We start from the raw sequence: 16,584 nt of genomic DNA, 5'->3' as shown, positions 1-16,584 counted from the left end.
CATGGTTTTAATTACTGTAAAATCAATACGAGAGTTAATTGTACAACTACTCTGAAGTTGTTATTGCAGAATCAAGATACAATTATTGCTTTTATTTTCAATCGCCAACGAAGCAAATAGGTGGCATCATTAGTGAAATGTTTATTGTTACGCGTCATTAGAAAACGAAATGCAAATACTTTATTATCGATAATCAAACGATATGACAGAAATTTGCTGTATTAACTATTTCATCAATTGTTTCCAGAAAACAAACCGTAAACGATAACACGCGTTTCGTTAAAATGCAGATCGATTTTCGTACAATCCGAACGCAATAACGTAAACGAGAAATTTTATCGAGAACGACTATTAAAGGATATTAACAGGCTCGTTTTCAACCAATTATTTTATTTCATTTTTCATTTTTTCCCTATTTTTGTTATAGATGCGCTTTCCTTACAAAAATTATTATAATAAAAATGAATTATTCGTTAGAAAAATTCAGATAACACTGGTAGCAACAAACGCTGTTGTATGACATTCTAGAAGCTTGGAACAGCATTAGAGAATTTTGTGAGATTTTTGTTAAACACGAAAACCTGAAAAAGCTTTAGGGGTCTCGATCGACCCAGTTCGCAGACGTCGATAAAAAGCAGGCAGGTTTGAGCCAACGAAAGATAGGAAGCATATAAAAACGACTGTTAAATAATATGTATTTTAATCAGTTGGTTGTTTTTGACGAGTATACTCGTCATGAAGAGATGGCAGTATTCCGTGTCACGACGAGTATACTCGTCATGCGTAAAGAGTAGTTACAATGCACTGCTTCAATTGCATTTTCAGTGGCAATTAAAATATATTCATAAATTTCAACATGTTTCGAATATTTGTAGACTAAAACGAAACAAAACGTGCAAATAAAGAAATATAAATAATTATTATGAAAAAACTGCGTATAGTGTAAACAATACGACACATTTTAAAAACATACTTTTCAAAGAGCTCGCGACAACTAATTATACTACAACTTAAATAATATTTTTGCATATATGTATATTCTATATTCATTATAGTTACTGATAGATACTGATAATAAATAACATATATCAAAGAATAAATAAATATAGCGATAGGCGAGTTGAATATTAAACCAATTAATCGTATCTTACGTATGTTTTCTCGATCATATTGACTCATACTGATTTATACGCTCACCGATTTATACGATGACGAAATTTACACGCAACACACATACATATATATATATTCGCGCTTTCTTCGAAATGTGTGTGTGTGTGTGTGTGTGTGTCGTACACGAATATACGCGTGCACTTCAAAAATTAGGAGCGACGATACGTTGGGAAGAGATATCACGAAAATAAGCGGCGTAGAAATTTGATCGCGCATTCCATTTCACTGATACAACAACGAGTTTCGGTAATGTTACGAGAGAACAAGGCAACGACCAACCAGTTTGTTGTACGAATCTATAATAAAAACACGATCGGATCTATAATTGCATTTTTGTTGCAACCAAGCTGACAACTAATTATACATATTTCGAGTACAATTTACGCAACAATTATAGATACATATACAGGTATATATATATATGCAGGTGTACTCGATAAATAAATTATAAAAATCAATAACTCTCTATTATATTATATTTAGATAGACATTTGTTTTACACACTAAACACTAAATGTAAAACCAACAGTTTTCCACCAGTTTTTCATGAGTTTTGAAAATTAGACAATGGTAGATCATCAATCAATTTGTTGTGGGTGTTTATACTGTTTGTATTGACTAACTATACATTTAGACCAACTAACTTACACGAGAATTATACATATGTATGTATGTGTATGTATATGGTATACTCAATAAGAAAATAGTAAAAATCAATAATTTTCTATGAAGTTATCGCTTAATGGAGATTCATTCGACACACTAAACGCTAAATGTAACCAGCAGTTTTCCTCCAGTTTTTCATCAGTTTTGGAATTGTATGTGTGTGTGTGTGTGTGTACATGGTATACTTACTAAGTAAATAGTAAAAATCAATAATTTTCTATTAAGTTATCGCTTGATGGAGAATTATTGTACACACTAAACGCTAAATGTAACCAGCAATTTTCCTCCAGTTTTTCATGAGTTTTGGAAATTAGACAATGATAGATCATCAATCAGTTTGTTGTGGGTATTTATACTGTTTGTATTGACTAACTATGTATTTAGACTAATTAACTTACACCAAAATTATACATATGTATGTGTGTATAGGTACATGGTATTTTTACTAACTAAATAGTAAAAATCAATAATTTTCTATTGATGGAGATTTATTTTACACGCTAAACGCTAAATGTAACCACCAATTTTCCTCCAGTTTTTCATGAGTTTTGGGAATTAGACAATGGTAGATCATCAATCAGTTTGTTGTGGGTGTTTATACTGTTTGTATTGACTAACTATTCATTTAGACCAACTAACTTACATATATATATGAATTATACATATGTATGTATGTGTATGTACATGGTATACTCAACAAGAAAATAGTAAAAATCAATAATTTTCTATTAAGTTATCGTTTGATGGAGAATTATTCTACACGCTAAACGCTAAATGTAACCAGCAATTTTCCTCCAGTTTTTCATGAGTTTTGGAAACTAGACAATGGTCGATCATCAATCAGTTTGTAGATGTCTATAATAAACAGGATTGTATCTATAATTACATTTCTACCGCAATCAAGCTCACTAACTACGTATTTCGACTAACTGACTTATGGAGAATTATACATATGTATGTGTGTGTATGTACATGGTATACTCAATAAGTAAATAGTAAAAATCAATAATTTTCTATTAAGCTATCACTTGATGGAGATTCATCCCACACGCTAAACGCTAACAAGGCAAGTTTCCCTGATGAGTAATTGCTTCTAAAAAAACTACTCTATTTTTGCTCGTAACGTATATCATACGCAAACGCAGTCCGAACTTCGAGTGGAACAGATGAAAGGAAAAAAGTGTTCAATAGTTGGAATCGAGATTTCTCTCTGTCCGAGTTATGGCATTTGCGTATATGTAGAAACGTTGGAAAAAATAAACAAAAATTACGAGAACATGTCGATATCGATTCTCGAAGCTGCTTATGGCGAACCGTTTTTCCATTCGATATCAAATTTTCCGACCGAATGCCACCAATTTCGGTTATTACGAGGTAGATACCTTGCAACTTCCAACAATTATACTTCGTTAAACTGATTACTCATCTGAGAAAATTTCCTTTCTAAGTATAGCCAGCAGTCTACTCAGAATCTTTTGAAAAATAATTTTGAAAAATAGGCAACGACTGTGTCTATGAATAAAATAATAGAAAATAACAACAATAAATACAATTGTATCCAAAATTGCATTTGTATTTTCCTTGCACTCAAGCTGACTAATTAAATATTCCCAGCCTAACTTGCACGAGAATTGCAATGTACACATATGGTGCGCCTAGCAAATAAATTGTAAAAACCAACAATTTTCTGTTACGTTATCTGCGCGTGGAGATTTGCCTCTCGCACTGAATGCTAAATACAATCAGAACTTTCATTGCGAAGCTTCCACGCTTGGAAAATTTCCCGTTGATGCATGAAAATTCTGTCTGATCATACGCGACAAGATTATGGATATTCGACTCGTCTGAACAATTTCACAATGGAAATGCAACTTGTGGGAAATGTGTAACTAAGTAGCTAAGCGTTGCAGTACTTTTCAACTGTATTGCAATTTTAGTTAGTTTTGTAAAGAGAGACCCAGCCATGTGGATGATCCGCGCGCGCTGCGCACAGTTTCTACGCGACTACGAAAATCGTCGCGTAAATTCTTCCTACGAAAGCGGATAGCATTTCGACGTAGCCAGCGATACTTCCGCGTTTGCCATCGAATTTCCTTGGCGAGGCAAACGCTCGTGATTCACGCGAAGAAGGAACTCACGACGCAAGTATTGACGTCAACTTTCGACTGCGATGAGCAGAAACAATGGAGGAAACACGAAACGAGGCTGCTTGTTGGGCGCATCGATGACGAATCGGTTCGGCTGCTACGCCAGCGATCGAACCGAGCCGTTGCTCGGCGAAAAAGTTACGCGAGGAACGGAAGACGGGGAACGAAACGTGAAGTGAAATTTTGCGGATGATTTGCACGACGGATAGGCGATCTCCATGAGCAAATGCGAGGTATTGGCAGCAGCAGCGACGATAAAGAAACACAGCGTTGCGGATAGCCGTAAATTGAAGCAAATTTTATGCGTCATTTCTTCGATATTGCTCGAGAAACGACTGGTCGTGGCTGGACACGTTAACCGTTCAACTGCGCTCGACGTGTACACACGTCGATGCAGAACTTTACTTTGTTGCGATCGACGTATATACTCGTCGTGTAAAATAGACAATTACTATTTACTAAAAGAAGCCAAAATTTTAGTAAAAAGTAATATAAATTATATTTAGTGGTATTTTCTTTTTAAGCTTCCAGTAAAACTATGTATTTTATAAAAAACAAAAGTTTGACTATTTGGTTATTAATTTTGATTATTTGATTATTAATTTTTTATCGAATGAAAATGTGATGCTCCCTCGGTTTGCTTTACTTTCTTCGTGAAATTTACGATAGGAGCATTTAACCTGCGTTCGACGTATATACTCGTCGTGTAAAATAGACAATTACCATTAACTAAAAGAAGCCAAAATTTTAGTAAAAAGTAATATAAATGATATTTAGTGGTATTTTCTCTTTATGCTTCGAGTAAAACTATGTATTTTATAAAAAACAAAAGTTTGACTATATGGTTATTAATTTTGATTATTTGATTATTAATTTTGATTATTTGATTATTAATTTTGACTATTTAATTATTAATTTTTTATCGAATGAAAATGTGATGCTCCCTCGGTTTGCTTTACTTTCTTCGTGAAATTTACGATAGGAGCGTTTAACCTGCGTTCGACGTATATACTCGTCGTTGTTTCTCGAAATTGTTTCTCGAAAATACAAGCAAGTTGAACGTTGTGGGATGTGAGACATCGCGAACGATGGTTTTTAATAACTGAAATAAACGACGGGGAGACGATCCTGTACAACGAGTATACTCGTCAAACACAGAATACGTATGGTTGTTATACTATAGAATTAACGAAATGACCATCGTAATTGCAACGGAACGACTGTTTTATTTTTTAATTTTATTACTGACAGGTCTCGACATAACACGAAATAGTGCTATTTGTTCATGACGAGTATACTCGTCAGAAACAGCTAACTGATCAAATACTGTTACGAGACTCGACTATATCACGACTATACTGATCAAGTCATGTAACCAATTTGAAAATACACGTACATGAAAATTACAAGATATTTAAACAATACATAACGTGTACAATAATGTAACAGTGTGTATATATAGAAAACCGAAAAATTGAAACAGTCAATTATTATTACCCCTTATTATGAATTAGCATAACCAATTATTATGCATTGCACTGATGAACTTCAATATTCACTAAGACCGCATTTGACTCTTCTTATACCCTTCAAATGGCTGTTCATGCTGTACGCTAATTTTTACTAAATATACGCTTGCGATAAATAACTTGTCAACTAGATATAGAAATGTGTGTGCATATGTGCATATGTATATTTTATAAATGTGTGTGTATATACACATAATTTAGAAATGTATGTATACATATATATAAACTACAAATGTGTGTGTGTTAACATAAATAACTTGCCAACTTCCATATATATATATATGTATGTAGATGATATAGAAATATGTGTGTGTGTATATATATATAAAATCTACAAATGCATGTGCGTGTGTGTATATATATATATATATAATCTACAAATGTGTGTGTGTGTTTGTTAAGATAAATATTTTGTCAACTTACATATATATATATATGTAGATGACATAGAAATGTATGTATATATATAATCTACAAATGTGTGTGTGTGTGTTTGTTAAGATAAACATTTTTTCAACTTACATATATATATGTAGATGACATAGAAATGTGTATATATATATAAAATCTACAAATGCGTGTGTGTGTTTGTTAACATAAATAACTTGCCAACTTCCATATATATGTATGTAGATGATATAGAAATGTGTGTATATATATATATATATATATAAAATCTACAAATGCATGTGTGTTTGCTAAGATAAATATTTAGTCAACTTCCATATATACATATGTAGGTGACATAAAAATGTGTGTATATATATATATATATAATCTACAAATATGTGTGTGTGTGTTTGTTAAGATAAATATTTTGTCAACTTACATATATATATGTTGATGACATAGAAATGTGTATATATATATATATATATAAAATCTACAAATGCGCGCGTGTGTTTGTTAAGATAAATATTTTGTCAACTTACATATATATATATGTAGATGACATAGAAATGTATATATATATAATATAAATGAATGTGTGCGTATATATATAATCTAGAAACGTGATGGATGTGTGTGTGTGTGTGTGTGTGTGTGTGTGTGTGTGTGTGTGTGTGTGTTAAGTAAATATCTTGTCAGCTTCCACATATATAGAACACACACACACACACACACACACACACACACACACACACAAAACCATATTTCTAAATTGCTTTCAGTTTCAGGCATAGCCACGACAGTCGTGTCTCGTTACAGGGCCGATGAAATTTCGAAATATGACTCATACAACTACGGACTTAACAGTTTTCTGCGACGGGTGCCGGAAGAGGGAGGGTTGAGAAGCCAATTAGCGCACGTTCCCTGAAAATTGGCCAAGTCGTTCGGAAACTAATCTATCGTTAGACTTTTCAGTTGAAAAATCAATTAAGTCCCTAAGCTGCATCGATTAAGTCCACTTAAATTCACGCACTACGTCAACTACACAGCAGTTAGGTCCATTTGTACATCATCTTACGATACAATCTTTTCCCTGTGCAATAAATCTTCTACGATAAAATCATTTCTTTCTTTCCTTGTTTTTTCATCGCCTCGCCGCTAGCATCGTCGGTTTTTTACAATCATTTCGAAGAAGCCTTATTTACCTCGGTTTCAACGATAACGTAGCTACACCGATCGGTTTGTGAACCGCCCGTGTACCCACGAACGCACACACACTACGCTCTCGAAACGTTCGCTGTCGTTGCGGATATTTCGCATTGGCCTGTGGCGTCCTCCGCGCGTATCCCCCATCGTCGAGTGGCGATTTGCGATTAGTACACTCGTCCGGTCTGGGTAAACGTAACGGAGGCGAGGTCGCGATGTATTCAATACGATTGCTGCGTGCTCGGAATCGACCAGCGTGTGCCTGTCTGCCGTGCAACGAGAACCGCAAAAGAGGTGGGAAAAGTTCCCAGGCGATGAGAAAACGCGACCACTTTGTCATGTAAATGAAGGAACGCTGCGAACCAAGGGTGAAGTGGTATCTTAACCCTCTTACCACGCTCCTCGACATTTATTCCGACCGCGTAATAATGATTTTCTACCTGTTTGCTGATGCTAGTAGATGATTTATTCGCATATCGTGCACGTAGGTATTTCACCAGGCGAAATAATCGTCGTACGATGTGAACCAGTGACCCGTTCTCTGACAGACCGAGACGAGCCAGCGCGTCAACTTCTAAAGGAAAGATCTCCTCTAGCCATGTTGCGACTCCATGGTTCAATGACTCACTGCCATGGTGACCGCGGTTATCTCTCCCTTAATGCCTTAACGACCGTACTATGCTCTGACGAGCATAAAGAAACCTGAGCTGCCGCGTACTTTTCGAAAAGATTCAGAAGCAGAAAGTTCCAATCTTTAAGGAATTCTGTCAACATAAGAAGACATATTGAAAGATTTGCTGCGTGCGCCATCGCTCGAGCTTCTGGCGTAACTGCCATGGTGCATTTCGCGGTCTCTTACTAGAAGATTATTGGCGAATATTTTAGGGCAAATGGTTGCCACTAAGAAAGGAATTCCAGCCAATAAAAATACCGCATGGAAAAAAAGGGTGGGGCGTGACGCGGTATATTTGTAAACATTGCTCGATACTTCTCTATCGAAGAAACTGTTTTCAAGGATACTGCGCTGGTATACGTCCCTAAGAATATTTTTAAACATGCTCATTGGTTTTTAATAAAATATTGGAATTGTTAAACGTTGTAGTCTCTTTGGGGGTTTTTTGAGCGACGAAAAAGATGTACGTTTGTCAGATGCGTTAAGAAACGTTGAAAACTGAGAATTAGAAAAATAACGTTCCGTCGGATAACCTGTTTATCGAAAGATTATGTGCTTGGCAAATAATTATTTTGTAAGCTTGTAAACAGTTTTCCACTTTTACTGGAAAGCTTGTTTCATTTGCGTTTCGCTTCACAGATACACGCATACAGCCAAGCGCTGACGTGTTTACACACTTCGCATAAACATCTGACGAATTTAGTTTCCTTTGTGATTTTATGGCCTTGTTGTCTCGCCATCTTCGTGTTGCCCTTGGACAATATCAGCAATATTTACTCACGAACGATATAGCCAATTGCTTCGTATTATTCGAAAAGCTTTCAATTCTACCTGATTTTAGATTCTTTAAAATAAAATATAAAAAAAAAATAGCGCGAATAGTCAGATATTGTGAAAGCGGTTAATTGAACTTTCAATCGATTAGACGATTAATTAAACCTAACGGCACGAACAATGTTACGCTATCAAACGTTTTCTATGATTCTATTGTACGATTTACGAACACCGATAGACCTTTCCGTATCATCCGGATTACGTAATCTCGGACAATCGAGGTTCTGCTGTATTGATAAAGTTATTACAAGGACGAGTAAACGAAAACGTGGGCAAAAATTATTTGGACAGTTTCATTGCCCTGTCCTCGTGTTTATTAATCTTAAATTAAATTGGTAACTGAACGACAGGTAAAAGGTATAGAAATATATTCAAGGAATACTCTGCGAGAAACGGACACATTAAATAGATAAATAGATAAAGAACAGACGGGAGACAACACTTTTTCGATAATCTTATCATCTTGATATACCTTCGTATCACTTCGCTTACGTATTTTTATATTATTTGTTAATACATAGTATGATAAATATATTATAATAATATTATATATAAATATATACTGTTAAACATGTTTAAAACATATATAGCATACATAAAACGTATTAACAATATTAAACATATATTAATAATATATTTAGTACTAGATTTTATAATACTAATTAAATATTATAATAATATTAATAACATATTTATTATATAATATAAATAATATAAAGGTACGTAAGCGAAGACATATATAATATATATAATAGTACATATATATTATAATAAATATTGTTAATACATAGTATAATAAATATATTATAATACTATTATATATAAATATATACTATTAAACATATTTAAAACATATATAGCATACATAAAACGTATTAACGATATTAAACATATATTAATATTATTATATGTGAACATATATTAATAATATATTTAGTACCAGATTTTATAATAGCAATTAGATATTATAATAGTATTAATAATATATTTATTATATACTATTATACGCCTATAAATAATAGTATCAATGATATATTTATTATAACATTTATTCACAAATAATATAAAGGTACGTAAGCGAAGACATATATAATATATAATAGTACATATATATTATAATAAATATTATAATAAATATATCATTGATACTATTATATATAGACATATAATAGTATATAATAAATATATTATTAATACTATTATAATATTTAATTGCTATTAAAAAATCTGATACTAAATATATTATTAATATATATACATATATAATAGTATAAATATATCTTTAATACTATTATATAATATTAATATTATTATATATAGACATATGCAGACATATAATAGTATTAATATGTTTAATACTATTATATAATATTAATAATAATAATTGTTATTATATAATATTAATACTATTATATATAGACACATGCAGAGACATATATATAACAGTATTAATATATGTTTAATACTATTATATAATATTAATAATAATTATTATTATCATATAATATTAATACTACTATATATAGACATATGCAGACATATATAATAGTATTAATATATATTTCGTATTTTTAATACGTTTTATGTATGCTATATGTTTAATAGTATATGTCTATGTATAATAGTATTAGAATATTTATTATAATAAGTATATGTACTATTATATATATTATATAATAAATATTATAATAAATATATTGTTAATACTATTATATATAGATATATGGATTTCAACCCCGTGATATTAAACTTCAATGGTGTCTATTCTTCAATTAATATTTTTTCTCAGCCCAGCCATTTAATTTAGAATTTGTTGTACCGTACCCTATCTAATCCATATTACTTTACAATTTACTGCACGTTAGCATGTAATTTTGTAAATTTCATTTCTACGTATATTTAATAAATTACAAATAAAAAATAACATGACACGTACTTATATGTATAATCTACTCGGTTACTTTTTCTTCCCCTAACTAAGTACATAAATAAATGAATAAATATTGCCTAATTAATATTGTGCAAAAGTGACATCGAAATCATAGGACAACATAATAAATCCATAAAAGGAACTGAGAATGTCCGGCTACTTACAAACGAGACAAGGGTACACGTACAAAATAACAGAAATCCCAGCCTGGTAAAGTCGAATGATAAAAAATAAAAGGTTGATTCAGATATCACTTATCGTCCTGTCGGACTGAAAAATATATTCCGCACGTATTTTACGATTTTTTTACTATTTCTATCTAACGTTACTTTCCTGTTTGTATAGTTGCAACGATAACTAAATCGTAATAGCTATGGACTGTAATACGTGGAGCAGACGAAGCGCAGTTGTCTATCCCTCGTAGATAATTGTCGTGCCAGAGGACTAGCAACAATCTAGGACTAATTAGAATTCAGATGAAATGACCGATTCTAACGACGACGGTCAACTACAAAAGACCATACTGCTCGTAGCACATGAGCCTCTCTGATTTCCATTAGAATTGTAAATATTTTCCAAAGACCCTGTAGCCGGCGAGCAGCGCGTGAAAGCTGCGATCCCTGAATAATTCAAGGTAAAAAACGTGGCAGGATCGATCTCGATCTCTTTGGTCGTTTGTCCAGTTCAGCGGGACGTTAGACGCATGATTCTGCAGATTTTTCATGCAAAATACCAGCTACCCTATTCGACGTGTTTCACAGTGCAACGATCCTAAGGCGACGTTGGACAATCGAACGAAGTGAGAACTCTAACGTCTCAGACTACTCTAACCTTGACCAAGGTCTCTCTTCCTCGAACTTACCAGGGTAATATGAGTTTCCGGATTACGATGTTTGCCAGACCGAAATATATGTATAATATGGATACGTAGCGAAGGAACTCACGACAAATATATTTTACCTGACTTTCGTATTTCTTGACATACTTTCGCTGACTGATTCTAGGGTACTTAAAGTTACGTACTCGAAGCCAGGTACTTGGCGATTGAATAAAAGGATTTCTATACACCTCGCGTAATTGCAAGACAGTTACATTTGAACACTCGATGCAACCCAATGAAAATATTCGTATTTTTCTTGTATTTTCCACGATACGATGGGAGAATGTTGTTCTGGTTCTTGCCACAACTGGGACCAATGTTCTGGCAAATTGAAAGAGAAACGGGGAATGTAGCTGCGTCGATCGAATTCCATGTTTATCAGCGATAAATATCTGGCGATGTAAACATCTGTATAATCTTTTAGAACGCGCTTGGAAACACATATCGCCATCATTCCAGGATCTCAACGTTGGATAGAAACACCTTAAGCTACTGGACTTAAGGGCGTTTTCGTAGGGGCGGTTTAGATCCACCTTCTATATTTACGCTAATTAATGTCAACTGTTGTTCTTGTCAGATAAATTACTTTAACTTGGGCGCGCTCGTAACACGCAGCTTCTACAATTAGCGTTTTCTTGTTCATACCAATTAATGTCAACTATTACTTTTATCAATGTCGACTAACCATATACGATTGCTCGAGATAAGATCACAGGGGCAAACTAGATCAACCGGCTAGCTGTTCTCGACGAGTATACTCGTCGCGAAGAAATGGCAATATTATTTCGCGATGCGACGAGTATACTCGTTGCGAAGAAGTGGCAATATTATTTCGTGATGCGACGAGTGTACTCGTCGTAAAGAAGTGGCAATATTATTTCGTGCTATGACGAGTACGCTCGTCGTGAAGAAATAGAAATATTATTTTGCGATGCGACGAGTATACTCGTTGCGAAGAAATGGAAACATTATTTCGTGCTGCGACGAGTATACTCGTTAAAGAAATGGCAATATTATTTCGTGCTGCGACGAGTATACTCGTTAAAGAAGTGGCAATATTATTTCGTGATACGACGAGTATACTCGTTAAAGAAATGGCAATATTATTTCGTGCTATGACGAGTATACTTGTCATGAAGAAGCAACAATATTATTTCGTGCTATGACGAGTATGCTCGTCGTAAAGAAGTGGCAATATTATTTCGTGCTACGACGAGTATGCTCACTTGAAGAAATGGCAATATTATTTCATGCTACGACGAGTATGCTCGTCGTAAAGAAGCGGCAATATTATTTCGTGCTGCGACGAGTATACTCGTTAAAGAAGTGGCAATATTATTTCATGCTACGACGAATATGCTCGTCATGAAGAAGTGGCAATATTATTTCGTGCTACGACGAGTATGCTCGCTTGAAGAAATGGCAATATTATTTCGTGCTACGACGAGTATACTCGTTAAAGAAGTGGCAATATTATTTCGTGATACGACGAGTATACTCGTTAAAGAAATGGCAATATTATTTCGTGCTGCGACTAGTATATTCGTCGTGCGTAGCAAGTAGTTGTAATCCGCCGTTTTAAATTGCAATTTTAGCGGAAACCAAAATACTTTCGTAAACTTCAACACGTTTCGAACATTTCGAAATAAACCAAAGGAACAAAACGATGCAAAGAGCTCTGAGATGAACTTCACGAATTTGCTATTATTTGAACGTCCAAATAACCGTGCGCGATCATCAGGACGAGTAATATTTTAATATCACGCGAGTGATGTTCAGGAAATTTCGAAACAATCGCCAAAGGATATTTAACCTCCATCGTTTGTTAATTAAAAATTATTATCCAGTGCTCAACCCTTTTGTCCGCATTTGCGCTTGGAAATGACAACGGTGCGCAAGACGTTTCCCAGGTCAAATGTATGTTTCATCGTTTCATTTAGCTCGTTCAAATGGCGAGCACCCGCGTCTCTTGGAAACCAACAGGTGGACCACGTTCATTACGAATATCCGATTTAGCATAGAGACGGGGCGAGCAATACTTTATACATGTTGCAAAACGTTGAGGAAACTCGGTGTATCGTCAATTCATTCGACCGGCGATACTAATTGTAGTCTATGACCTCGAGTAATTCGCAACTGGTATTAATTAGAACGACGAAGGTCTGTACGTAGCTTGAAACCCGTTATTCGCGGTAATTGGAGAATCGTCTACATCGGACATGTTAATCGATATCTTGAAAGTTTCTTGCTTGCGTTATCATGTGTAAACTAAATGTACCAAGCGGCACATTAAGTATAGCCAGGCACGGCAGCGAATTACGGTTCAACGTTATATAATGATAGAATATTGATTAATCCCAATTATTTCTTATGTGTACATTGCATAATATTGTAACGAACGATTTGATTTACTAACGCAGCAAGACAATAATACAATGAAATAAACAATTTGATTAACGATAATGAAATAAACGATGTAATAACAATGATGTTATATTGAAACGTAACGTTATAATAGGAGGATTGCGCAAGTTTTAATTATACCGTATCCCAATTTGTGGAAGAACTCATGACCATCATTGGGATTACGTATCGTTTATGATGGAAGATTATGGATTTTATTTTTAATAAATTTCAAGACATTTATTATTATTATTATTATTATCGGGTCAATTTATGCGAACGTCGCGCCGGATGGAAAAGTAAAAGAAAAAAAAAAAAAAAACTCGACGCAACTAACGCGGATATAAATTACGTTTGAGCGAATTGCGTTAGGGGAACGACAAAGCGATTCATACGCAATAAGAACACCTCTATCGGGAAGGACTGGCAATAAGATCCGGAACAGCCGGATGTCACGTAGTAAAATTACTAAGTTATTGGTTATTGGATATCTTCGATCGATTACCAACGACGTCCGAAATATCACGCAAAACAAAAACCACCTTGAACGTACCGCGCGGCCTTCAAGAAGAATTTTGAGCAAAAAAAAAAAAAAAAAAAAAAAAAAAAATGAAATTAAAATATATTTGTAAACGACTGGAAGGTTTGATTTAACATTTAACACGACGGAATAATCAGCTGTCGATTCTTCAGAGAAATTTTATAAATTTATTATCATTACACAGATAATTATTCATATTGTGCAGATATTTTTATATATTTTTTGATGATGGAATTTTTATCATTTTTTTGGAAAATGTATAGATAGTGGTACGTAGAATTCTCGATTTCCTTCATATAAATTTTACGCTATAGAAGATGATAATTCCAGTGCTAAATATGTATCTGCTAACGTATACATTCGCAGATATATCTATTAATTTTTTAATACGTAAATACATGCGAATAATCGATTAATAAATGAATATTTGCATGTTAATCTTTAATACATGAGTACGCGACTAATTTAATCCTCTAACGCTCAATGCATAATATATATCCTATATCGTATTTTAACAAGTTATTAACATTATAATGTTAATGTTAAATGTACTTAATTGCGATAAAACCAGTCCTATTTTAGCGCAAAGGCGAATAAAATATATATACGCGTGTATGTATATATATATATATATATTGGTTGGACGTGTATATATATATATATATATATTCCAACCGTCCTTTATCTCGTGATTTTATCGTATTTTACAAATAAAAATTAAATACCAAACGTAAATCTAATCCAAACTTTCATTATCTAACAATTAAGGATTAAATTCCTTAAATTCGAACAAAATGTAATAACGTGTATTAATAATAAACGGTTATTCACTTGGAATCATGGCCGCTGTCTATTTCGTTTCAAATAGAAAGAAACATGGTGAACTATTCATAAAAATACGTAGCAGAAATAATTCGTGATTAACGTACTTACGGATTACTCGTATATTATATCCTGCATGAAGGCTTCTGTTTACTTTCGAATATTCATCGGTGCATAGAAATGCGTAACGAGGAAAGAAAATGATTCAATGGGACATTATATCACGAAACGGAAGCTAAGATCGAATTAACGCGCCCGTGAAAACGGACAACCATGACATTCGAACACGATATCCCATTGCACGAAAGCGTGAACTTTGGCGGAACATATTCTAACCTAACGAGCGTACACGCACAATCAACACACGACTGTTTGTTTGACTTGTTTATTCGCACGCGACTAAGCATCTACCATTCGACCTACAACATAGCAACAATTCTTTCCCGGTAGCCAATGTCGGTATACTCGTACACAAAACTTTGAACTTTCCTTTCGTTCCTCTCTCTCTCTCTCTCTCTTTCTCTTTCTCTCTCACTCTCCCGCTCTCTCTTTCTCTTTGCATCGAATCTCTTACATTTAGTCGAGTATAAACCGTCGAATATAAACAAATAGAGAAAGAAAAAAGAAAGGAAAATCGCCGGTATTGGAACGATATCGATCGACTATCGACGAGATAAAACCACTGTGAATATCGGGATCGAGATTATGATGCACACGTTCGGTCATCTGTCACATCCGATTGACAGCTAGCATCCTACAATAGGCAGAGCGCGCCACGCAGTCCCAACCTGACACGCATCCCGAATAACCTATCTGGCGTATGTTATAAAAGAAACACGTTAATCCGATGGAAGGTCAGAGCAGTACGCGAACACTGGTGCCCTTGAGGCAGGGGTGCGAACAGAAAAATGCGAATGATCATGGAAAAAAGGGCGTGTGAATACCGTGAATGTCCGTCGAGTGTCTGGCGTCCACCAGTGACAACGGAGTAACAATGCGAATATCGCGTGTAACACAGAAGCTGTACAAGAATCTACGATTGATTATTGATTACCTGGGTATACAGTTCGGTGCAGTACAATCTACTTCCCAGGAGGCAAACAGCTTCATGGGAACGGGCCGGGTGGCCGGGGCTGTCGTCTTCGTACGCTCCGCCATTTTTGGCCCGTCGGCCCACAGAAACACTCACTACACCTTCAGTTCACCGCGGCTCGCGGCTGACTGACTGACTAATCACGCTTGTGGCGCCATATGAACGACCGTTTCGTGAATCGACGAAGAATTACGGAAAAGTACGAAGACACCTTCCGGAGAATAACCGAAGTAAACAACGCGAATTATATCAATGTGTGTGTATGCATGTACATACCTACTATGGAAACACGCTCGC

At 34.4% G+C, this 16,584-nt stretch overlaps 2 protein-coding genes across 8 annotated transcripts in view; one reads left to right on the top strand and one right to left on the bottom strand.

The window, feature by feature from the left end:
* Krt95d (phosphofurin acidic cluster sorting protein KrT95D) overlaps nt 1–16,429 on the bottom strand; it is a 184,606-nt gene extending 168,177 nt beyond the window's left edge. For 5 of the 7 annotated variants that reach the window (XM_072020924.1, XM_072020926.1, XM_072020930.1 and 2 more), the window contains exon 1: nt 16,249–16,429. In XM_072020924.1, coding sequence (XP_071877025.1) covers nt 16,249–16,352 — 104 coding nt within the window. In that variant the 5' untranslated portion in view covers nt 16,353–16,429. The other 2 variants (XM_072020929.1, XM_072020932.1) reach the window with 2 other exon arrangements.
* The window catches only part of LOC139996539 (glucose dehydrogenase [FAD, quinone]-like), an 84,981-nt gene that overhangs the window by 24,589 nt on the left and 43,808 nt on the right, over nt 1–16,584 (top strand). The window lies entirely within an intron of this gene.

This window comes from Bombus fervidus, chromosome 18, assembly GCF_041682495.2.
Source record: "Bombus fervidus isolate BK054 chromosome 18, iyBomFerv1, whole genome shotgun sequence".
In the NCBI taxonomy this organism is placed as follows: Eukaryota; Metazoa; Arthropoda; class Insecta; order Hymenoptera; family Apidae; genus Bombus; species Bombus fervidus.
This window is presented reverse-complemented; position numbering and strand designations above follow the sequence as displayed.